At 39.5% G+C, this 25,906-nt stretch overlaps 1 protein-coding gene and 1 long non-coding RNA gene across 2 annotated transcripts; one reads left to right on the top strand and one right to left on the bottom strand.

Annotated features, from left to right (window-relative positions):
• Positions 1-1,035: 1,035 nt before the first annotated feature.
• slc7a10a (solute carrier family 7 member 10a) lies at positions 1,036-25,629 on the top strand. The gene is made up of 11 exons (XM_029462407.1): positions 1,036-1,208; positions 6,803-7,007; positions 9,450-9,601; positions 17,221-17,346; positions 18,519-18,672; positions 19,076-19,199; positions 20,061-20,164; positions 21,020-21,116; positions 21,222-21,371; positions 22,671-22,848; positions 23,454-25,629. The coding sequence occupies exons 1-11, from the start codon at positions 1,103-1,105 to the stop codon at positions 23,552-23,554; spliced, it is 1,497 nt and encodes a 498-aa protein (XP_029318267.1). The 5' UTR covers positions 1,036-1,102; the 3' UTR covers positions 23,555-25,629.
• On the bottom strand, positions 17,260-19,747 carry LOC115028561 (uncharacterized). The gene is made up of 3 exons (XR_003834575.1): positions 19,616-19,747; positions 18,466-18,690; positions 17,260-17,338 (listed from the first exon to the last, which is right to left on the bottom strand). It is a non-coding gene; the product is annotated as an uncharacterized LOC115028561 (long non-coding RNA).
• Positions 25,630-25,906: the final 277 nt, after the last annotated feature.

Genomic DNA, 25,906 nt, shown 5'->3' with positions numbered 1-25,906 from the left:
TAAAGTTGGTGCCCCTAGAGGTGACTTTGTGTAAATTAAGTCATACTAATTAATATAATAAAATATTATATTAAATATAATAATGAATCATTTGGATAATTATTCATTCCTTCTGATAGCCATGTTAATTTATTTTTGAGCTAATACTACTACTTAATTGTAGTGCCGTTTATCATTAACCCCTATTTATGATTTCTATGAATATTAATAGTTTTATTCATATTATTATCATTAATTTGTGTTAATAACCAGACTTGCTCATAACAGAACCCCATACTTTATGGTGAGTAGCAGTGTTCCAACATAGTCCTGTTTTTTATCTATTCAAATGATATAACTCAACAACAATATTTGTTTCTGTATTCATCACACAGCCTGTCAGTGATATTTGTTGTAATTGCCTTGTTTTCTATTTTTTTCAGAAAAACAGAATGCACGTGTACAACAACACAAAGGAAAATAGTAAATAAATAAAGAGCATCTGACTGTTAACTCAATGAATTGTATAATGTGGGAAGTTTGTAGAAGAGTATACTGTTGACCCTCCACTTTATAAGAATAGACAGAGGCTGAAATGACAGCAGCCCAAGGGGGAAACAGACTACTAGGTGGCTAATACTTATGAAATTTCAAGGAAGAGTTAGATTTGTTTGTAAAGTTGGGGGAGTTTGCAAGACACGCAAGAGTTTTGTTTTTTTTATTACAAAAGAACGAAATTGAAGTAAAACATAAACTGTAGGCTTGCTAAGAAAACTACAAGTTAGTAAATACATTTGTTCTGTTAGAGATTTGGGGCACGTCCGAAAGCACGACACATAGAAAAAGAATGGATACAAAATGAATTTTTTTAATTTGTTTTACTTGGACAGTTTCCTTATGCAGCTTGATCGTATATTCATTACTTTCTCATCGTTATGTGATTGTGTTACACGGTGACGTCATCTTACCTGGGACAAGGTGGAGGCTTCAGTGGTAAGTCGTGCGCATGCGCGTGTCCTGTTCATCATATTAAAAGGGAAGCCCGGGGAGCGGAGCTTGGTTAAGGCTACAGCATCTGGACCGGACCGAGGCGGGCAGGAAGCATTCTTGCAAGGTGGAGGAGATGGGGGACAAAGAGAAAAAGAAGAAGGATAACAACTCATCCAAGAGCGACAGAGTCACTCTGAAAAAAGAAATTGGACTTTTGAGCGCTTGCGCTATTATCATCGGTGAGTGTGTGACAGCTTTTGTCTTAAATCGTGTATTTATGAGAGGGGGGTCGAAACTATGAAATCAGAGAGAAACGTGTTTGGCTGGCGGAATAACTATTGTTACTTGGCTGTACTTGGAGGATGTGCAGCATTGTTGCTAAAGTTACAATATCATGGCACACAATATGAGACATTTACAAGAGGGGTCCGATTTTGTTCAGGTCCTGATCTACTTTAAGGACTGTATGGACATTCATTTGTCTTATCGTTCAGAAATTGTTTAACAGACAGTCTGAGCACAAATAGCCTAAATACGCACAGATTGAGTCGCTTTTACGCGCGGATGGTCCACCTCTGATGTCTCGGTCCAGTTTTAGGCTTTGTGTGGAAACTGTTGCATCAGTCGGGATGATCTGACTCTGAATATGGACATGCCTACGTGGCTGGATCTCCTCAATTTGAACTTGAAAGGCTTGCGGACAAAGCACAGCCTCCATATGTTTCTGTTGGACAGTTGAGCATTACCACTGTTACACTTCCAGGGTTAGGGGATCCATTTCCCGAGTAGCGAACTGGGTAAAGCAAGGCAGTAATGTGTTCGTTGCAATGATCCTATTATTATCCGTTCATACTACAAAAGCACTCGTGCTGCCGGACAGCACATTTACACGAGAGAAAAGGCGGCACTAAGAGAAGGACTCCAATAAAACAGGAAGTTACGTTGCTGCAAACAGTTTCCTCTTAATTATGATGTACAGTGTAAATGTTCTCATTCATGAGCAGTAAACTCAACAGGTTATGCAGTATGTGCTATTATATTCTGACAGTAATGTAGAGGGTTCCCCAAGCACCAGCTGCCGGCTGATAACCAGCCTCTGGTATATATATATATATATATATATATATATATATATATATATATATATATATATATATATATATATATATATATATATATATGCCTATATTTATGGAGGCAGGGGGAGAACACAGCTATTGGCCTAATGACATGAATGCTGTCGTGTGAGACATTCTGTTCTTGGATGTTATTTTATAGGAGATACTTTTAAAGGACAGTTCACCCCAAAATAAGAAATGCATATTTTCCTTCTTACCTGTAGTGCAATTTATCAATCTAGATTGTTTGGTGTTAGTTGCCGAGTGTTTGAGATATTCGCAGTAGAGATGTCTGCTTTCTCTCCAATATAATGGAACTAGATGGCACTCGGCTTTTGTTACATTTGTTACTAAAGATAATACAATAACTTGTTGTGAACAGTTTCATGTCAGAACTATTTTCATTCTCCCATATCACCGCGCAGAAGGAAGTGCACACCTATTCATGGATGAGAGGCTTGTGACCGCGAGATGTAAACATTATTGGCGTCCTCCTCGGCTGAACTGCAACGTTAGTTATCTCAGGTGAGCTCTTGAGAGCCTCTCGTCCATGAGTAGATGCACGCTTCCTTCTGTGCTTTGATCAGTGCTATGTGGTCCATTTATTGGCACTGTGGCGCAGCCCTTCTTGCAATTCCAATTGTAAAATACATATTTCAATGAAAAAACGTTTTTGTTATTATTGTGCTGTGTATGTGTATACATTTCAGTTGTTACTCTCCACCAGATAGCGGAGTGACTATTTACGAACGCACCGCGGTAACACAAACTCAGCGCTTCAGCTAGCGTTATCTGCGTCAGGCTCGGGTCGAGTTAGACATAAAACACTGAAAGCCTGTCGGGTACGGGTTGGGTTTGGGTCTGGTTCAGGACAGACATATGCGACTTGAGCAGACACCACAAGCAGAGTGCCATCTAGTTTCCTTATTTGAGAGAAGGCAGATATCTCTACGACATATATCTCCAACACTCTGCAACACGCACCAAAACAATCTATATAGATAAATAACACTTAACACAGGTAAGAGGAAAAATGTGTGTTTTTGATTTTTGGGTAAACTGTCCCTTTGACTAACCTCTTTTTGTGTACACTACGGATCATTGACTTACATGTTTAAGAGCAGGGAAACTCTAAATGCTGGCTGGTAATCAAAATATAAATCTATAAAGACTTTAGAGTCAGATTATTATATGAACCAAGAGCATGCAGAATGAAAGGACTGGACAGATTATGAAATGATGATACATCATTTGGTAGACTGGATGAATGAGAGAGAGAAGCTGCATGTCAGGGAGAGTGAGGAATGTGCTAGTGAAAACTGACAGTACTGCCATGATGACTTATCTTACTCCCAAGTGTAGCTCTGCCGACGAGATCTCCAAATGATAAGGTCTGACACCACGAGTAGGCGGACCCCTCCAAGCAAAAGGGGTGTTTGAATGAAGATGACTGGAAGCTGAAGACACATGTTGAACATTAAATCCTGTTGAAATGTGGTTTCCACAGTAATTATGTTCTCCCTGTGCTCGCAGCTCACAGATCCTCATGTTTGATATAGCCTATTTATGGTGATAAATATGTCAATCAAATGGATAAGTATTTCGCAAATGACAAACAAATCTTTCCCATGAGATCTCAAAGGGGGGCGAAGTATGAAGCACAATCTGTGAGGAGTGTTGCATACAAAGTGCAACAAAGTGGCACTTCCAATAGCCAAGGTTACGTGTATTGTGCTTTGATAGAGACTGATACAGTCCCAGTTAATACTCATTCTTTAGCCTGCCCATTTAACTCAGTGTTTTGTTCATTTGGCAATCAGGAGCTGAACAAATCCTTTCCTAAACTTTCAAAGTACACCCACAGTTCTGATTGTGCTTTACAATATATCCAAAAGCTTCAAAGGGTTACAACTTGGTCTAATTCAATATGGCTAGTGTGAAATGAGTTCTAAAATCACTGACCACTTGCCAAGCCTTTTCTGTGAAGCACAGATGGAGTGAAGCCTGCACAGCTCGTACACACATATTACTTGAGTCATGATACTACCCACCAGATTCAGCCTACTCACATATCCAACACTAGTCTAGTAAGGCTGCTGTTTCTCTGTGTGCAACTACTTCTGCTTACACATTATTCATTATAAGTATGATAATGTGGCTTCTAAAGTTAACCACAAGTTCTTAGGTACACGTCAAATCCAGCATGAACCTGCACCTTATGTCCCCTCAGGGAAAGTCTGTTATTGTCACTCCCTGTTTCATGCTTGTTCTTACTAGAGAAAGAAAGAGTCAAGGATTGTGGTTTCTGGGTTTGGCCCAGGAGGGTGATGACAGGGATTTCTTTCTTGTCTCCACGATATGAATAAAATGGTGATTAATGTGAGCAGAACTTTTGAGAACATGTCTCAATGATATCTCAGGGAGGCCGAGAGGGTCACTAGGACTCTGAAACACACTTTCTGCTGTGGTGCCAAACTTTATGACATAACAAACACAGCACAGGCGTTATGTAACGGCTCTGCATCTCAGCACAGCCTCCACAATCAAATCTGACAGAGATAGATCCACGGTTCGGACCATCTCTCTCCCTCCGCATCATTAGGGAGCATTCAGTGCTGCTCCAACGGGGAAGCTGCAATGGAGTGCCTCACTGGGTTTTAACAGCTGAAGTGTTTACAGTGGACAGAGTCATATTTTTTTGCAGAGACTCCTTTGTCCCAAATTTCTCCAAAGAGCAGAAAAACATGGACGACAGTGCAAAACATGTTTTGCTTGGACAGCTGCTGTTTGGTTACTTTCTCATGCTTGTTAGTTTGTGTTATGTATTTTCTTCTCGTAGGGGTGAGTGCCAGGCTGCATTAGAACTCATGACATGGTAGTTTATAAGTATGTGCCTTAGCCAACTGAGCCACCAACCTCCTGTTTTGAGGGACAACTGAGCTAGATCCTTATGAGCAACGTTTTTATTACACCACAAAGGCTGAATTGGATTAGCCGGTTCTTTCAGATATAACGGTTGTGAAATTACATTCCTGGCTCTGTCACCTCTATTTTCTCTCGATGGCAAATAGATTATAAAAGCAGCCTAACTAGTTAGCCAAACCAATTCTGCTGTAGCCGTACTGATGAGTTCCTTTCCCAATTTATGTAAATACATCATAGACCGATTTTCTATTTATTCTGGTCACCAGGGAGTTAATTCAGGGTCCAGGGGTTTTCCACCCAATTTAGCTCCTTTTTAATTCATTTAGAGGAGAAAATGTTTTGGCTGGCTTGTGATCATTTAGGCATTTTTCAAAAACATAGACTATATTCCAAACCAAAAAATCCCATCTTCTCCTTCTGAGGAGTGTGATTGAATACAGGATAGTTCAGCAGTTGGAGTTGAGGAGGTTTGGTTTTGCCACAACACACAATGACTTATCATCAAATCATTTCAGTTCCTTACAGTGCAAAAACATTTTCATGCGTCCACGTCGACAACAGAGGTGTTATGTTTTTGGGTTGGCTGTCCATTCATACGGCCGTCCAATTCTCTTGAACCCGATATCTCAGGAACACCATGAGGAAATGTCCTTAAATTTGGCACAAGCGTCCACTTGGACTCAAGGATGAACCGTTTAGAATTTGTTGTGTCAAAGGTCACTGTGACCTCACACAACACGTTTTGTTTTTACAACTCAAGACATTTCCACACAAATGTCTAATAGGATAAAAAGTGATGACATTTTGGACAGACATGGATGTAAACTGTAACCTGAACCAGTTGAATCTTCTAATTTCCTATTTAAATTATTATTCAGTTATAGCTATGCGGTATAAAAACTTCTAAAAGTTTCCATCAATACATGCAGGCTGTAATGTCATAGGTAGAGCTGCCATGGGGTTCTGCATCTTTGCTCTCTCCATAGGAAAATAATGACTCACGCCAAGGCAAATTGACTGTCTTGCAGTGTAGACGAGGAACATGAACTTCTATAAAAACACTGATTGACAATTGACAATATTGACAGCCAATTTAAAGAGATAACCTTTAGCATTCGTCCTTTTCCTTACATGTGTGTAGAGGTTTCGATGTTATTACAGTTCATTCTACCTGCATCTTCTTTCTTTGCACTAGAGTTGAGTGTCATCCAATATTCAACATAATAAAGTTGCAATAACTTCTGTGGTTGCTTTGACCTCTGACCCCTTGACTTGGTTAATATAGTATAGTCAATATAGTAGTCCAAAACTTAAACCAGATCAAAACCAGTTTCAAAGTGCATGTAATAACCATAAAACAGACATGTTGATTATAAATATATATTTATATTATATATATTTATAAATAAATAAAGAGGTGTTCTTTGGAAATTGCACAAGTCATAAAATGAAACAAAAGTCACTTCAAACGAATCCTTAGGGATTTCTTGGCAGCTGTTTCTTTTCTCTATCTAAGCCGGTTGTTGTTTTCAGCCTTTGAGTTTTTTGATGTCTCAGACAAAACCGTATATGGATATCTCTAATAATTTAGTGGATGGACAAGCTTCAGAACTATTAACTTAACAAGAATACTCAGAAATAACTTGATTCTTTCTCAAATTCAAATATGATGGCTTTGTGTGTAATAGGTAGACTGGTTCTGGAGAAGTTTTTGCTCTCGGAGTACCTTCTCATTAAATATTTAAACCTTTACAGGTAAGTGTAATAACCTTCTTTGTTTTTCTCCTAAGGAAACATCATTGGCTCTGGAATATTCATCTCACCTAAAGGAGTGTTGGAGCATGCAGGCTCTGTGGGGCTTTCACTCATCGTCTGGGTTTGTGGAGGGGGGATCTGTGCCCTTGGGTCCATGTGCTATGCTGAACTGGGTGTCGCCATTCCAAAGTCTGGAGGAGACTATTCATATGTGACAGAAATATTTGGAGGGCTAGTGGGGTAAGTACGGTGTTTTTTGTCCGATCACCTTCTTATTTTACACTGCTCTTTCTACTATACAACACTTTAAGAAGTTTCATGTTGACTGTTAGTTTCCAGCATGTTTCCTTACTTGGTATGGATTATACCTCAGCAGCCCTGGGTCAGTACACAAGAGGGTTGTTGTTGAACCAATTGGCTCTGAAGATCTTGTGACCTTCATCTGGTCATGTGACATGTCAGCTGATCACAGAGCAGCTCTGTAAGATTGAGAAGGTCAAACGTACCTTCCACTGTACTAGTTAAGTCCTGTGTGGCTCATTTATTTGCACATGGGGCTGAGAACATAAAAGAACAAGAAAACAATAAATACAAAATAGGTCACAGTAAGATCAAAATACTTTTTATACTAAAACTATAATAAAATACTGGTTTCAGCAACAGTTTCCATCTGCTATATAGTGCTTTGTTCACTGTCTCCTCCGCACCAGTCTCTTATAACGGATGCCAAGATTCCCTTAAGCAAATCATCCAACCCCAACCGCTGCAGTGGAGCTGTATAGTACGGAGCCCGGGAGTGGCCATAGAGAGAAAAATATATTTATATATCGAGGCAACGATTTAGTAATTTGTGCGCACAATTTATAATTTGTGGCCTCAATTTCATTTCATTGTTCCAACATTTTGATCAATGACTGGGCATAAATTGAAAAAATAAATATATTTTTTTGTGATCCACTTTGTTATTTTTCTTTTGCTTCAAATATAAACAAAGCACAAAAACAACAACAATATGACACAAAACAAATCAAAACAAAAAGCAAAACCAGGTGGCGACCACCCCACGGTTCTTCACATAATATTTGCAGAACACAAGGATCCAAAATTTGACATGAAAGAAATTTTGTAAATCAGATCTTTCAATCCTTTGAGGGTATGTTAAATGACTCTCTATACAATATACATGTTTCAGACAAGTAAAAGAGTCCTGATTAAATGATAAAAATATTGTTTAAAATCAGGAACTGAAAGTTCACCCTCTGATTTGGGACGTTGGAGAGTTGCCAGCTTTATGCTCGGTCGTTTCCCACACAAATAGATTTGGATACCAAGGAATGAATTTTATCCCAGATATCAGTTGGGTGGTAAAGGTATCATGGAAGAGAAGAAATTCACCCTTGGTGTTATGTTGGTGTTCTCAATTGACATGCAAGTTTGTTGTCATTTTGGGAGGTAAAACCATTTATCAAGATCAGATTACATTTTATTATAGATGCCCTGAAATAATTAATTAGTTTTGGCAGTGCACAAGGCTAAATCATTCAGTCCATCCGCCACCTGCTTAAGTCACGTTGGGCACTGTATCAGTGTTGCAACCGTCACAAAACTTTACAGCAGTGTAGTTGTAATCAAAATGCAGGGTGAGTTTGTCTTACCCCCCCCTCTTTATGCCTCGTCGTGGTTTGACGTTGTGGCTATTGAGATCCCATCGCAAGGTGGTCTCTAGTTTTCACCTCGTGAGTTTGTGTGTGTGTGTCATCATGGAAAAATGTGACCCTGGAGAAACATACTTTAGCGGACACGAGCACAGAAGCAGTTGTGAGTACTTTGCCAGGTGTTTATTTTTATTTTGTGACGTGCGTTTTAACCGTGCAAGATACATTCACAACACTTTACAGATGTGTATTTGAGATCAAAATGAAGGTCGAGTTTGACGATGGGTGTGGGCCGAGCAATGGCACCAGAAGAAGGTGGGTAGGAAGTGGGGAAGGGGCCATTGCCCCCCACACTTCACGCCCCTGGCATGATTTGGTGTTGATGCTGGTGGGATCCCAGCAAAAGATGGTCTCTAGTTAAGCTTTACTTTAGCTTGGGGATGAGTTATCAAGGCATGTTGACAACACTTGCTTTGCAAGGGAGTTAGTAAAAGGCAATTACAGAGGATATTCAGAGTTTGTGGATTATAGCTTCGGCAACATGATGACTTGGAGGATGCTATCGACTTTATACTTCAAGGTTAATGATGGATATACAGTATATATTCTTGAAGCAGGTTTTGCTCTTCATGCTTCGGGGAGAAAGGCTGGTTTGTTGTGCTGGCTCTCTGTATATTCACTTATCTTGTGTGCATGAATTAATCATGTGAGAAGGATTTAATAAAATAGGGGGCACAAATTACATCTTGTGCGCACAAATTAAAAGTTGTTATTTATTTTTCTCTCTATGGCCACAGGTCTATAGTACAGAGACCAACAGCAGGACACTATGGTTGTGCTGGGAAGACTTTAGTATAAGTGTGAATGTGAAGTCAGGATAAAACTGAAAAGAGCCCCTTCCCTGTCCAAACAACAGCCACTTTGTAGCAGCAACTTCTACATATAAATCTGGAGTTTAAAAGATTTTATGGAAAGGGCTGTTTACTCTCATACAAAATCCTGTGCGTTTTGTCTCTTCTCCCCGTAGCTTCCTGTTGTTATGGAGTGCCGTCCTCATCATGTATCCGACCACGCTGGCTGTCATCGCGCTAACCTTCTCCAATTACGTCTTGCAGCCGGCCTTTCCGGACTGCCTGCCCCCATACATCGCCACCAGACTCCTCGCCACCATCTGTATCTGTGAGTCACAAACAGCACAAAGCCCACTGAAAGTCCAGAGTCAAGATTCATGAGTTCTTCTGTTGAGTCTGTTTTTGGTGCTTTGCCATGATGTTTCTAAACTGTGCTTCCCAGAGATCATCTGTATCCCAAACTCTTAGGTCTTTTCCTCCTTGTTTCGATAGGTGGCACTTTTTTCTTTCTGTTCAGCAAGGGTAAATGCTAGGGCTGTCAATCAATACAAATGTTTCATCTAATTAATTACAAGATGTGCTGATTAAATATATTTAACTTGCATATATAAATATTTGCATGGAAAAGCCCCAAAATGAAGATATTTCAACTCAGAAACATCACACTATCTACGCACGTGAGTAAACAATTGAATAGAAATAACAAAAGGGGGCACTAGAAATCAATAAATTGTTTTATTTTCATCATTTGCTGGACACGGGCAGACTTTTGCTGGGTTGTGAGCAGAGAGCTCAAGTAACACGGAGGAAAGCCAAACATTGGTAATTTGCACATACCACCCACATTTCAACGATCAACGGCAGTTAAAAAGTCGATTTAACAGGTAGTGTCAGTGCTTTCTTGTCTTTACAAAAATGAAGCGCGCTGTTCTCAGAGCCTCCGGTCGAAGGGCCGGTCTGTGTGCCTTAGCCCCTGTCAAATTGCGACAGTTAGCTTATATAGCAATATTATTCAACACAGAGCAACTTGCAGTAACATCGGACGTCACCTTATTAAAATAAACATTAAATAATGTGCATTATTTATTTTACGTATTTTTATAATAAATTATTCCAAATGAATGTGTTAATTTGACAGCCCTAGTTATTAATGCAGCTAATGCTAACTACATGGTTCTTCTGTTGATCCCAAACAAACTGAAACTTAAAACACATGAAGTCCTGTGCAGTGGATGGTTTTTCCTAGCCAAAGGCTAGCAGACACATTTCAAGTAACAAACCTTGGCACGATTCCATCCGTGTGAGGTTCCTGAAATGCCGTCAGTCATCTTGTACCACATCCACTTGGCAGTACTCACTGTAAACTATATGCAACATGTTCATTTCTTCCCAACACGCTTACATTTTAAGCCTTGCATTTCCTGAATGGGAGTAGCTGTGTCTCTGCAGAGTGTAATACAGCCTGGCAGCTGGGGAGGTCAGACCTTCCACATCAGGAATGCAGGATTAAAACAACAAATGTAAAAGCTTTCATTATTGGGTGTAGGTAAGATCACTAAAGTGTTACATCTGTGTGTGGGGGAAAAACAACAAACAATGTCAAAGATTATTTAACTCATTGATGTCTAAAAGATCAGTGAGGCTCTAATAAAGTCTAAACTGTGAGGAAGTAAAGGGCAATCCACTCTATTTATCCCAGACTGTGGACTACATGTGGTGACTGTCAATATGTCCAAGTTATCAATATTGTGGATGAGTATATATACACATAGGGCACTTTTAGTTGATCTAGTCACTAGATCAACTAAAAGTGCCCTATGTGTCTGCTAGATTCTAGTGTATAAACATTTACATTTTGTGTATCGTTGTGTACAGTATCACACTTCAGACCTCCTGTAGCTTTAGACATCCAGGTCACCTGGTGACTCCCAGTGAGATAAACTGAGAGCAAACTTACAAGCATCCCAGGGTAAAAGTTCTGAGCACACTTAAAATCCATTAAATAAATGTTGATTGAGCATTGAATGATGGTAGATCATAAATAAGTAAATTAAAGGTAAAAATGAACAATTATGGCTAACAAGTGGGAAGAGCCTCTATAAGTGTAAAGAAAGGGAAAAGCCACAGAACTACAAAGTGTCATCTCATCCCTTGAAGATATTATAAGACTGTGATAGTTCACGGCTGTCATTGTCATCGGATAATTTCTTATGAAATGCTGTGCTATATTTCCAGCTCTAATCTGACAAGGGCCTGTTGTACAGTACAGCAATCTGTATTTAAATAGCCAGAGGCAAAAGCGGACTGTGCACATATCTGATAAACAAGCTAGCCAGTACAATCTTGTTTGAACTGGATGGAGAAACTGGAGGGGGAAGATGGGAGAGGGCTGCGTATCTGTGCCTGAGAGTGCGTGCAGATTGGACTGGGGTTACCATTTACACAGCACGCGGGTGGACCGGCACTATTTCTGGCGACAGAATGTTACAACTGCAGCCTCGTTAGGTCAGGGGCCCACTCTGAGTGTGAGTGTTTTTTTGTGTTGTTCTCTTGAGTGTGGTACGGGTTTGTGTGTGTGCGTACATGTGTGTGTGTGTGTGTGTGTGTGTGTGTGTGTGTGTGTGTGAGTGTCAGTATCCGTGTCAGACTATATAATGGTGCCAGCCTTTGTGGACGCCGCTAATGAGAGGGTGTGTCCACGCCATTGTGCATTGTTTCACAGTGGTTACCGTGACGCTCCTGTCACTGAGCACCATAGAAACAGGAAATGGGCAGGACACCTTGCACGTCAAGGATGGAGGATCCCATTGGCCAGCTGACATTCTGGTTGGCTGTTTGATGTTCCTATTGGTTGCTCGGTACCGCCTCCGTCCTCCTCAGTGAGAGTGAGTCTGTGATATCTGTGATTAGCAGTTAGAAAAGCTTCAATGCTTATGTCTGAATCAGCAGGGTTCCACAGCACCCGCATATCAGATGGAGAAGATATTCCTCTGAACCCAACAAGAATGTTGGATGATAGAGAAATAAATAAACGGTTTGATAAGTCTTTCCACTACAGCTCAATCCCCTCCAACAGCAGATGCGTGGTAGTGAGACATGTCACTCCTCTAAAACTGGTGGTGTAAATAAACCTTTGGTTAGTTATCACCACCTACAGCCTTCACTGGGAGAAGAGGATGGATTGCTATTTTTATTCTGTCACACATTCTTTTAGCCTTTGTCTTGCACAACTCCGTGTACAGTGAGTCACTCAGCGGTAGTGTTCATCATAAATCCACTTCTAGACAAATTCAGGACCATAAACCATAAATTGATTGTCAATTCACACAATCTGCCCAAAGGGAATTAATAATACAGTTTTAAATTACTTTAGGAAAGAAAACGTTGAAGTATCTTGGCAGGGATACATGTTAACATTTTCCAGCGTGTTTGTCTGAAACACTGTGAGATTAACTGGATTATATGTTGTGCACTGCTGGGTCTTATTAAGGCCTGTTATGTCAACTGAACTTTAGTTAGTGACAGCTTTATGAATGTGTGTGTGTGTGTGTGTGTGTGTGCGTGTGCGTGTGCGTGCGTGCGTGCGTAAAAACCAGACAGGCCCAGTTGTGGGTTGGTAGTGTTCTTCTAAGAATAGGAGAGCTGGTTGGCCCACAGCAGTAGAGTCATGTGTCTAGTACTCCAATTTCAGAACATTTACTTTGTAACACCACTTTATTCTGTCAAGTATTGATCACTTTCACGAGATAGAAATCATCAATCTACAAAAAGTTAATTTTCCAGCAATGTATATCATTAGTTTCACATCATACTCATCCATCACTAAATGTTTTTTTATCTTCAAAGCAGGAGGAACACCCTGAGTCTCACTTAGTTTCACTGAAGAGAAACAGCAACAGAATCTTATGTTGTTCATTCCAGCACAGCACGGAGCCAATTTTGGCCACCACTTGTGTGTGTTCCACATAGTATGGTGGTGCAGCAGTGGTAGAAAGAGAAGGAGTAGTAGTATGCCTCAGCCACTCAGATGTTGAGTCTTGCCCACTGGTTTTAATGAAGGACTTTGACATAATATTCTATAAAACAAGCCCAAGAAACCCCGCCATTATTTAAATAAAATGAAAACTGCTATTTACAAAACAAAACAATAACTGAACCACTGCCAGAAGCTTAATGCCTTCACAGGCACACTGTGTTCTGTTTCAGCCCTCCATACAGTCAGAGCGATGAGAATAAATACAGACATCATGCACAAATTACACTTGAATGTGGTTGAGTGAATTCAATTTATCGCTGGCAGTGCAGACTTCCACAGGACTCCCAGGCCATGCTGGACTTGTTATATTGAATGCTGTAGGACACTAATTTAGAGCTTGATTGAGAGATCATGGTCGGTCAGCAGACTAACAGCTATAACTGCGCTGCAGATGAAAGAATATGATCATTGCAAAAGGAAGACAATGTAAAGTCTGGGGATGAGATCATTTCTCAGAGAAAACTTTGTTTTTCTCGCATTTCTCCACGGTGAACAAAGAATAACACAACTGGAGACAATTCTTGATGAATTGAAGTAAATAGGGGATGCTTTTAACAACAGCAAAACTATATCAAAGCAGCCGTTTACAAATTCTCACACAAACCGTGATATAGTTTTGATATTGGTAATCGCGGCCCCCATTTACTTGAAATCATCGTGGAGGCATGTGAGAAAAAACAGGTTTTCTGGTGAGTAATTGATATACAGTACAAATGGTCATTTTGTGAGTGAAGTATTCTTGTCTGAATGGGAGTTAAATAAAGACAAATTAACAGTGATGGCTGGGTGCAGCCTTCCTTTTATCCAGCCCTGCACTACATCACTGGATGTACTACGTTAATTGTCAGCGTGTCTTTCACTCGGACTTAATCCTGTAGATTTACTGTAGCCTGAAGGGGATTCTGGTGTCAGATACCTTGTGGTGGACAGGCAGGACTGGGGGGTTAGTGCCAGTTCAGTAACTTTTGTGACTAGATCCTGGACCAAGAGGAGGCGTTCCTGATGTTAAGACCCCCTGATAAATCTGCACCAAGTTGGGATCAGAATCCATTAAGAGTAAAAGCAGTAATAAGTTTAGTATTCTAGTGCTGAGGCGGCCTTTAATAGAAGATGTGATGGCAGGATACAGATTTACCTGCGCTGTCACATTCAAAGCCTGCTGGCACCTCCTTCCTGTCAGGGTTAAAACAGAGGGAAGTAGGGGGCGGGGGTGGTGGTGGTAGTGGGGGGTTTCACAGGAACACAGGGACGGAAATGCATGCCGTACCCCTCGGGTAACTGACTATAAAACACCACGGTGTTGTAGGGAAAAGAAAGCTCTGCCCAGTGCCACCATAAGCTCCTGCCAAAAATTCACACGTGTGTGTAAGCGGGTGTGTGCCCGCGCCAGCGGAAGCAGTTTCTTAAGATTTCTGTGGTGGGAGGGAAAGCTTGCCCCGGTGATGGATGACATGGTCAATAACACCATCCATCCATATGTGCTGGTGCACACACACGTAAATACTTCTGTGCCACTCCTGCAAGACAGTGGGCTTGTGTGTAGAAGTGAGTATGAGTGAAAGGTAAAGAATATAGAGGAAATATAGAGATTAAATAAAATAAAGACAGGAGGGAAACAAGACAAAAGACGAGATGCAGATAACTGAGACTGAGGGATGCCATTTCAAATCGACTGTTCACACTAATGTATAAGCTAGACAATCACATGACTGTATCATATGACCAACTGCTGGTCTGACTCGGCCAAACAGTGCAGTGAATTACCAAACAGTCGTTATTTGGATAAACTGACTAAATATTGGGAATCTAGTTACTTTCTTGCCTGAACACATATTAAAACTTAATAAAGTGAAATGTAAAAACCTTAACCTGGCTCAAAATACACGACATTGAGCAGTCTGAATAGCCGCAATGCATGATCATTTTGGTTGTGTTTATGTATATGGCAAGGGTGTGACGTTTTCTTGTCTTTTTCTTGAATTTTGGAAGTTTAACCCCAGCTCCTATAATAAGTCAGTATTAAACTGTGGAGCAGAGAGTCGGACCCTTAAGGAAACAAATGACACTAATAAAATCCATCAAAACTATTTTCAATGGCCATTACAGCATAAAATGATGCATTCTATAATAACAGGCTTGCGATCTTTAAAATCGTAGTTTTTAGTATGTTCTGCTCTGTTATGAAGCGCTGCAGTGTTTAATGCAATACAGCAATATTGTTTCTTATTATTGACATATTCCAGACTATTACAAAAAAATCCACCTAGCATTAAGTATACAGAAAATATCTATTTTTTATTAATTTATATTCTTTTATAAAAACAACATCTGTGGCATTATGTAAACTAAATGGCATTTAAAGGGTTACAATTCTGAAAAAGAATTAAAATTTGGTATTTATAATGAGGACTAACGTTGGTTGAAAATATTTAACTCCGTACAAGTAGAACATAATATTAATAAATCATTTAATGGCAGTTTTTTGATGCTCTACGCCAGGGCAGATGCGGGTAGATCGCGCACCGTTAAAAAATGTATATATATAATAAATATATATATATATTTATATATATATCTATATACACTACGCACATCAGAGCAACTTTTTAAAACGCCATATATGCTCCACTTTTAAATCAGGATTTATGAGACTACTTTGAAATCATGAGTACTGTTAAGGTGGTTGTAGAAATGTTCAGATTTAATTATGTACATTTAGAAAGCCATGTTTGGTTAATATTGCTCGTATCAAACACAAGGCCAGCATGTACAACTATCATCTTTATGTAACGAGGTGCACGTCTGAAAGGGGCTTCCTGCATCATAAAGTACACAGTATGTTATATAACATATGAAGTAAGGCCTGCGAGCCGGTTCAGACAGCCCAACACGACTGCGCTGCTGCACTCACGTGACACACTCATCTGACCAAAACACATACCTTACATACCTAAGTCACTTTACTCACCACCCCAGTGTCGTCACTCCCCTCTCCCTGCTGAGTTTAGCTCCATGTTTCCTTGTTGACAAGGTCAGAGCTGCTGCACATATTCTACATGTAATAATCTATTACACATGAGTTGGCTGACTGAATTGCAGTTATAGTACATTGTGTGGTATGATGTGTACAGTATTGTGCACTACATTCATATACCTAAAGCATAAAGAAATAGTAGGTAGTGGTTTGTTTTTCTCATGTGTATTTGTTTATGGGAAAATGGCTATTTTTTATTTTGCTTCAATAAAAACATCTCAAAAAAGAAAAGTACAACTACACAGAAGTCTTGTTTTCTCTCGAGGTCTTTCTTTCTCTGTGCTGGTAGCTCGACTAACACTTTTATTGGGTCTACCGCTCACTTGTAAGCCTGCACTTTAGTTTGAGGGCAACTGGAGGGCCACTTGCACTTGCTCGTATTGGTTCACTTGGAATTTGGCCAGCCCTTGTAAGGGTGGCACTTGAATAAAACGGAGGTTCAGTGAAGGTCAATAACTTAGGGCAACATGTGGGTAGCAGGGGCATACAAACACATAACAGACAGTCGATGCAAGTAGGAAAAAGGGAAGTAGAAAGTGTTTAATTCTGTAAACTTCTCTGTGTGTTGTGCTTTAGAGGGGACATATTATGCTCATTTCCAGGTTCATAATTATATTTGGGGTTTCCACTACAACATGTTTACATGCTTTATTGTAAAGATTTCCCAAAAAAGGTTACTTTTGAAAAGTGAGGTTTCGTTTTTTGCGCTCGTCTTTTAAGCCTTTGTAACGGCGCTGTAGTTCTGGTGTTCTGTTTGTGAGCTGTACTATTACACCACTAGGCCATCACCATCCTATATGTGAGAGACCCTGCATTTATGGCAAAGCCTGTGAGAAAAATTACACTTTTAAATTATTTAATGTGTGTGTTTCCACAGTATTCCTGACCTGGGTGAACTGTTCCAGTGTGCGCTGGGCGACGAGGATCCAGGATGTTTTCACTGTAGCAAAACTCCTCGCTTTGGTACTCATCATAGTGGTCGGACTCGTCCAAATCTTTAGAGGTAACACACACACACACACACACACACACACACACACACACCCTTAACATGTAATTTCTGTGATTTGGTTTGGAATTATAGATATATTACATTAATCACAAATAGTTTTTAATCTCCAATAGGAAACAGAATTGTTTAAATGACAAATACCGACAAAGTAAAGCAAAAACTATAGAAAATATATAGTTCATTACGGTCATGTGTAAAATAACAGCAGTGGAACTCACTGAGACAGCATGTTTACAATTTATAACTCAGAACAAGATAGATAAGTTTTGTTTTTTGAGAATATTAAAAATCATTTGGGTGCTGATGCATTTAGATTGAAAAAAAATCCAGAAAAAGATTAAAGAAGGGATCATGTGTACATACTGTATTTGCAGAGTAGATTTTCAGGTTTAAAATGTATAATCCTGATGATAAACCATTAAAACGCTTCTGTATGTAGACTGTAATTTCTCTCACAGCAGATTATAATGCACCGACACTGCTGACCCCTGGTCTACATAACTAGCCATAACATTTACAGTAGTTCAAGTAGAAACAAAAAGGGACAAATGAGATAAATACATTTTTGAAAGTAACTTTTAATATGTTATAGTTGTAGGCAATAATATGGTGATAATGGTAATAATGTATGGATTCCTGAACAGGCCTACCGGACACTCAAATAGACACGTACCAACCAGAAAGGTATTCAAAAGTACCACAAAGACAAATAAAACAACTACAAAAAGATGCAAAGAGACACAAAATAACTACACAAAAAGAGTCAAAACAACCAGAAAGAGACAGAAAATGACCACAAAGAAACATAAAAACGACTGCAAAAGAGCCTAAAACAACTAGAAAGAGATGCAAAACAGCTGCAATAAGACACAGAGACCACAAAGAGACTCACAAATATGAACAAAGGCAAAACAACCAGAAATACAGGGCTACAAAGTGACACAAAACAACTAGAAACAGACAAAATGACTACAAAGAGAGGCTAAACAAATATGAAGTCTATGTGGTTGAGCCTGTTGCATGTCTGAGCCTAGGGGCCCATCGTCTATTCTTCCACCTGGATTGTTGACCAACCAGTGAAAAAAGTGTGGATTTTGTAGGTGATATTACAATGGATATTTTCACGGTTTCATCCACACGTCCCCTCCTCTCCACTTCTCCAGGTCACTATGATGCCCTGAGGCCCAGCGTGGCCTTTGAATTCAGTCAGGATCCCTCAGTGGGACAGATAGCGTTGGCCTTCCTTCAGGCCTCCTTCGCCTACAGCGGCTGGAATTTCCTCAACTATGTCACAGAGGAGGTCGTGGAGCCACGCAAGTACGGCACGCACCATACCTAAAAGCAAAATAACAAGTTACCTCCAAATTCACTGGATTTTCATGTGAATTTAAAGAATATATTAAGACTCAAACGTTTTCTTATTATTTATATAATTTAAGTTTATTTATCGCAATTCTATTTTCTTAATTTATTTTAAATTCATATCGTTTCTCTGTACCTTTTATGTCGAGTACATGTCTGCATATTTGAATACTTTTTCAATAAAGATTGGAGAATAAGAAAAAAGTATGGCATGCACATTTACAGACAGCATTTCTCCAGAGGATACATTTAGACAACAGTAGACAGACTATGATTGACTAAAGTGTAACACTTGAACCTATACAGGGGAACATAAGGTCATATATATATATATACTTTTATCATTATCTTTTATTAGGAACCTGCCCCGTGCCATCTACATTTCTATCCCACTGGTGACCCTCGTCTACACTATGACCAACATTGCCTACTTCTCATCCATGACCCCAGAGGAGCTGCTGGCCTCCAACGCTGTGGCAGTGGTGAGCAGTTCTCCATGAATACGTTTCACATAGGAGCTCATGGCAGTTTATACACTGTTGAACAAGCGTCTCGGTTATCTGGAAACTTTAAGTCTGTTGAAAGCGAGAATCCTAGCGCGAGACAAACCTCAACCAACTTGTCAGTCAGTGAATAATATTAAAGTGCTTTTCATGATTACAGAGGTAAACATGTTGGAAACAGTCATGAGTTCAGTTTGTGACTACTTTCCAAACATGTTACACGCAAGCCTTATGTGTAGACGCAGTCTCATGTAGCGATGCAGAGTGTTTAAAATGCACATTGCATCTTCATATGAAGGTTGGTAATACAGTAGCGGAAACAGGAACTTCACCCAAATGCAGATAGTGGAGTAAGCAGCAGAATGATTTCAGTTATTTATTAAGAAAAGGCTTACAGAGTCCAAATAAAAGCAGGAGATGCGGCAGGCAGGCAACAGGAAAATCCAAGGACCGGAAACAAAGAAAGAACCAGGAACACAACTCACTGAGAAAACTTGAAAGACAAACTGGTACAAGCAGAGAGGGACACAAACTAAAAACACAGGAGAAGGAAGGTGATAACGAGGGACAGATGGAAACAATCGGGGCGGGAACAAGAACAAAGGCAGGAAGTGAAGTTGAGGTAAGTATCAAAATAAAACAGGAAACAATAAAGAATTAATTAAACATTAATGAATCAACATTTGTCGCCTTTATTTGACGGTAAGACATGTAACCACGGTCTCAAGGCTGGAATCCAACCCGGGACGTTGCAATTTTATGGCATGCACTGTAAGCACTCAGCTACCAAGGCGCTCTAGTGAAAGTCAATAATGTGACCAATCAGATGTTGTGTTCCAGACCTTCGGGGAAAAGCTGCTGGGGATGTTTTCCTGGGTGATGCCGATCTCTGTTGCACTGTCCACCTTCGGAGGAATCAACGGATATCTGTTCACCTCCTCCAGGTACAATACACACTCCTTGCTTTGCTGCACACCGAACCTTCATTTACATTACCTTTATGGCTGGCTAATGTGTCTTAAAAATAAGAATGGTGTCAAGAGTGACTCCTAACAAGTATAGTAATACGCATATGCAGTCTTGGGGAGTACATGGAACAGCGTTGCATAATTAGGACACAAAAAAGGTAAGTGTATTCAGTTACAGAAAAAAAAAAGATTTATCAGATTACCGATACATTTTGTAAAAATAGGGATCATTTTATGTAAAACAAATGCTTTCACTGCATGGAAGTTTCACCATTATTTTGTATGTAGTATAGCAAACTAGGGGAACAACAACACAGTACAGTGCAAGTTATTGCAAAGCAGGATTGTTTGTGAATTTTACAGTTCATCAAGATTCTTCTTTTTGTCTACACGAGGCATTCCAGCCTGATGGTTCTTAGAAAATGAGCAAACCGCTTCAAATATCTGCTCCTGCAAACAAAATACAGACTAAACCTGAACATTTGCATGTAGGTTAATTTCATTTATAAGGCTACAGCTGCTGCTGCGCCAAGATAAAATCCTGCAACACTAATGTGCCGAATGGTTTGAGTCCTTGGATGATGACTCGATTTTCCCAGCTGGAAGGCTAAACACTGTTTCCACTTTACATACTACATAATGCTGAACTGTCAGCACTCTTTTCTCCTCGTTTTGTTTTGCATATTTGGTTTTGAGGCAAAAGTAACAGAAAGTAATTAAGTTACATTACTTTAAAATGTTGATTAACTTGGATTAGGTTATAAATTATTGTATGGGAATGCATTTTTAAAAGTAACCATCCCCACCCTGCGCATATGTGTCTATTTGTAGATTGTGTTTCTCGGGAGCCAGAGAGGGTCACCTGCCCCATCTGCTGGCTATGATCCACCTAAAGAACTGCACTCCGATCCCCGCCCTGCTGGTCTGCGTGAGTGCTGCAATCAGTTGTGTCTAGCTTCAAATACTAATATGGAACTATTTTGCAATATTTTTAGTAAGTTTGATATTTATTTGACCCCCTCACCTCCCACAGTGCTTTGCCACCATAGTCATCCTGTGCATTGGAGAGACACACAACCTGATCAACTACGTGTCCTTTATCAACTATCTGTCCTATGGAGTAACCATCGCTGGCCTCCTCTACCTCCGCAAGAAGAGACCCAACCTGGTCAGACCCATCAAGGTACAAAACCCTGAGAACCACAGACCCACTGCAGAAACTAAAGTTAATTTAGGGATTTTATCACATGGCCTAATGAAGAAATAAGATAATGCTATTCAACTATCATAGCTCTCAGTGTTCTTCAAATTAACTAATTAATTAGTGAACCCGCTGCCAAAGCTCTTTGGCTACTGCTCTAATTTCAACTTGTCACCTCATTATCTGTAACTGGGTAATGTTGAAAAATATACATGTATTCTTAGCAAAAGTCCAAAGCCAATTGTACAAAACAGCAGCAGGACACAGTGAGGAATTGAACTGGAAATATCAAAACAATGTGAGAAAATATATACGTAGATTAAAAAAAACAAGTGGATCCACAGAAACAAGAAAAGAAACACAATTTGTGTATATTCTTTTTCTATATCTTCCAAATGTGCATATAGTCATTTAGATACATACAGGACTATAGGACTAGAACCAATTATTTAATTATTAATAATAACCAAATTAGCAACGATTGAAAAAAACGATGAAAATGAAATTATGAAAATGACATGGGAAGTATGAAAATCTATTTCTGTCAATTAAACTGAGGACAACACAAATATAATGTAAAGCTTCCCCCAAAGACCATTTCCTACTGGAGGAAAGACATCCCTGTTGACCACAGATGTTTTACAGGAATTGACTGGATTTGACTCAATATATGTGCACAGAAAGAGAATCAGTCTGAGTCTGTGACATCACCTTTCAACAGACGTGTTAAGGAGATTTTAAGTGGCTGCTTACCGTGTTTGAAGGTCCACAGCTTTGAATGTCTTTTCAGCACAAGTACAAAGAAAGCCCCGAAGCTTCGTCCATCCATCACTAGTAGCACATTACATTTTAAAAACGTACCACCTGAGTTGAGCTGCAGCTTGTCTCGTCACATTGCTTCAGTAGCCTCATTGAAAAGCTGAGTTGGATAATAAATTGGGTTTATCATTAAAGGTTGGTCATGGACATGGACAGGGTTCTGGCGCCCCCTGGTGCCAGAAAGGTCAACTACATGATATGCGTGTGTCCTGATACATATATCCCGAATACATGCACACACATTTGTCAAAAACATATATACAATAAATTATTTTGTCTCATAAATAGATTTTTACATGTATATATTATCCCAGCCCTCTACTTGGTTACAGTATACTGTAATATGCTTGTTTCAGATGGAAGAAATGTAAAAAGTCAAATATTAATGAATGAAATGTGGCATTCGCTCTATCGTGGCAAAAAGAAAATCCTCATGATTGTGTGTATTTTTGACCTGTGCAGGTAAGCATGTTGATCCCCATCACCTACCTGATATTCTGGGTTGTGCTGCTGTGCTTCAGTCTGTACTCTGAACCGGTGGTTTGTGGCCTGGGAATGGTCATCATGCTGACTGGGGTCCCTGTATACTTCGTGGGTGTTCATTGGAAGAACAAACCTAAATGGGTCTACAGGGTAGTTGGTGAGTTGGGCTGTGCCACTGTACAGTACATATTCAAATGATACTTTTTTAATAGATGTGTTATTTACGGATGCCCTGAGAGGCAAGTGAGAAAAACAATTCTGGCAATCCATTTTTTAAGTCTGATCTTTATTGTTTTCTCTCTTATTTTTATGATTTAAGAAAAGATAAAAAAGGTTTAACCCGGATAAGTTCCTTCAGTTTTTTTCCATCACCAAACAGGTGAAAGAAACTTGGGCAGGTGTTTGTTGTTGTAATACTAATTCCGGCCACAAGAGGCTGAAGTACACCACGAGCCCTTGTTCTAAATAAGACTAAAAACCTTCATGTTTTCTTCCAGGTGAGATTTACCAGGACATGACCCTAATGTTGTCAACACACAATACACCTTGTAGTGCAACAACTAATACTGAGAAACCTAAATCCCGACAACAACAAAAATCAGCTTCTAAAACTTTTCACCTGTTTTCAACACAGAAGAGAGAACAATTTAGATCAAACTTAGAAAATAGATTAAAAAATGTTTTACTTGCCTTTAGGGCTTCCGTAGTAGTAGCAATTAGTCCCTGTTACTAAGACTCCTTCTGTTCTCTTTTGCATTGCAGAAAAAGTAACATATGTGGGCCAGAAGGTGTGTTATGTGGTGTTTCCTCAGGAAGACTCTTCAGAGACTGAACCCCTCACTGCCTCCAAAGCCATTGACTGAGCAGTGCAGTCAACCAGGAATTTCCTTTTTGCATCGACACTTGTACATCCAGTTTTTCCATCTTCTTTCACATTGGTCAGTTTGTGGATGGTGAAGAGATGTTTTGGTGCATGTTCTTGCACAGGTGCGGCCTGAAAGGAACCTCAAAGAAGCTCCAGTATAGAAGAAGGGCATGGTTACACTTATGGCATGAGCATGTTAAGCCCTAAAGCTGTGGAATATGTTTGTATTTGTTGCTTAGTGCTGGTTCTCCATTCTCCTCACAAGTATGCCAAGTTCCCTCTTTCATACGGATCTTTATCTCACCTTCTTCTCACTCAGAGAACTTCTGCTTCCCTTCCAAGATATTCGTCTTTAGTAACTTTAACTAAATCTTTGAGCTAATGTGCCTTATGAAATGTACGTGTTGGTATAGTGTGTTGGTTTGTGCGGGTATTTTGATTATGTAATAACGTTTTTGAGGTAAATATGCAAGCAGTTTCTGCACTTAGCAATACTTCTCTATTACTGCTGCTATCTTCAGCTCTTTTTCACTAATTATTATTAAGTATTTTCCGTCTGTATCTCTGCCTTGCTACAGTATCTGCCCATTCTTGTAACTTTACACTGCACTCTCTCTTTTTTTGATTATATCACTACATTCTCCTAAGAAATAGTGTAGATGCCTTCATATTACTATTAGAGAGATTATCTACACTACACTCATCGTTCCAAGCAATTATTACAGCTCAGGAGAGACGGCAGGATGACGGGAAGTTTGCAGCTATGAGCTGGACGAATGGATGCCTCTCAGAAATAAATCAGCTGCATCATTACAACACATGTCGACAGGCTGTTCTGCTATGGAAATGTTCTCATCTTTAGGAATACCACTGTGAACTCTTTCCAGGCGCTTGACCTGCCAGGACAGTTATTAGATTTCAGATGTCTCACCTGATGTTACGATACAGTGCTTACGCTTAACATGCATGGGCCTGCTCCCACTTCCCCAAAGACACTACAAGTCACTACAATTGCCCCAGACTCACTGACCTTTATAGGTCAACTGACTTACTTTGGTACTATTGACATAATATAGTTGACTTGACTTTATGATTTTTCAGTGGTCCTCACTGGAGTTGTGATACCACTACCTTAAAGGAATATTTCACCCAAAAAAGGATCATTTGCATATCAATTACTCACCCTGTGTTACCTTGAATTCTTCATCCATGTCTCCACTGGTGAATAAAAAAAGAATTGAATTCTTGATGACTTGATGTAAATGAGGGGCCAATTTAACAACTGCAAAAATATTTAAAAACTTTAACTCCCTAAAGCCTTACTATTTAAAACACTTCTGCATTATCCGTATCACGCTTACACGCTACTCGTTCATTCAGGTACTGTTTATGCAAAAGTGTTTCAATACTAAGATCTTAGAGAAAATGCACGTGTTTGGGAAGTAATGTGCATACGACAGGATAAATGAGACATGGTGCATACTGCACAAGTTGTGTGAAAGTTTGTTAATGGATTTGATATAGTTTTTCTGTTGTTAAAGCTGCTCCTACTTTACTTTTTCTTCACAAATGCATAGTAACACAGGGTGAATTATTGACACATAAATGGTCAGTTTGGGGGTATTCCTTTAGTTTACTGTGCTCTAAGTGATCTTGGTGTTTGTATTTTAGAAGCTGGTAATGTTGTACATACAACAGAACATAGGAAGATTTTAACATGTTGTAAATCAGCATGTTGGAATTTGAATTGAACATTCGGCCCTTTTCCAGGGAAAGTCCAGGAATTTCCCCCCTGCATCAAATCCACTAAGAGACTAGCACTTCATACAACAATGTCTGTCTGCCATGTGCAGGCGCTGTGTGCTCAGTTGAGATCTGTAAATACTGTGTAAAGAAGAAAATAAACTGTTACAAATGTGCCAGGGACTTCTACAAAGATCACATTCCTCAGACATGTCGTGATACATTTACATACTGTTTACAATTGAAGGGTGCACCTCTGTGTTTTGTAAAAGAGTGTAAAGTTGTGCAAGAATAACAATGTAATTACTTATTAAATATAGCAACTTCTAAGATGCATCTTTTTTTGATAATACAAGTGGATACAAAAGCCCTGAGAGGCAAGTGAGAAAAAACAATTCTGGTGATACATTTTCTAAATAGTTTTATCTCCTGTGTTTATGACTTAAGAACAGGTGACAACAGGTGGTTTTCTTTTGTCTTTTGTCTTGTTTTAAATAGGACACAAAGCAGAGTTTTAATTTTGACATGACATTATTGTTGTCATATACTTGCTAACACACAATATATTTACATTGTGTTTCGAGGGGACAATTTAATTTTCACCTGA

The sequence above is a fragment of the Cottoperca gobio genome, chromosome 3, assembly GCF_900634415.1.
Source record: "Cottoperca gobio chromosome 3, fCotGob3.1, whole genome shotgun sequence".
NCBI classification, from domain to species: domain Eukaryota; kingdom Metazoa; phylum Chordata; class Actinopteri; order Perciformes; family Bovichtidae; genus Cottoperca; species Cottoperca gobio.
This window is presented reverse-complemented; position numbering and strand designations above follow the sequence as displayed.

Excerpts from the sequence above, each read along its gene's own strand:
- slc7a10a (XM_029462407.1), top strand. The coding sequence starts at position 1,103 with ATGGGGGACAAAGAGAAAAAGAAGAAGGATAACAACTCATCCAAGAGC. Across the intron at positions 7,008-9,449 it reads ATATTTGGAGGGCTAGTGGG|CTTCCTGTTGTTATGGAGTG; the intron begins GTAAGTACGGTG and ends TTCTCCCCGTAG. Across the intron at positions 19,200-20,060 it reads CCTCCAACGCTGTGGCAGTG|ACCTTCGGGGAAAAGCTGCT; the intron begins GTGAGCAGTTCT and ends GTTGTGTTCCAG.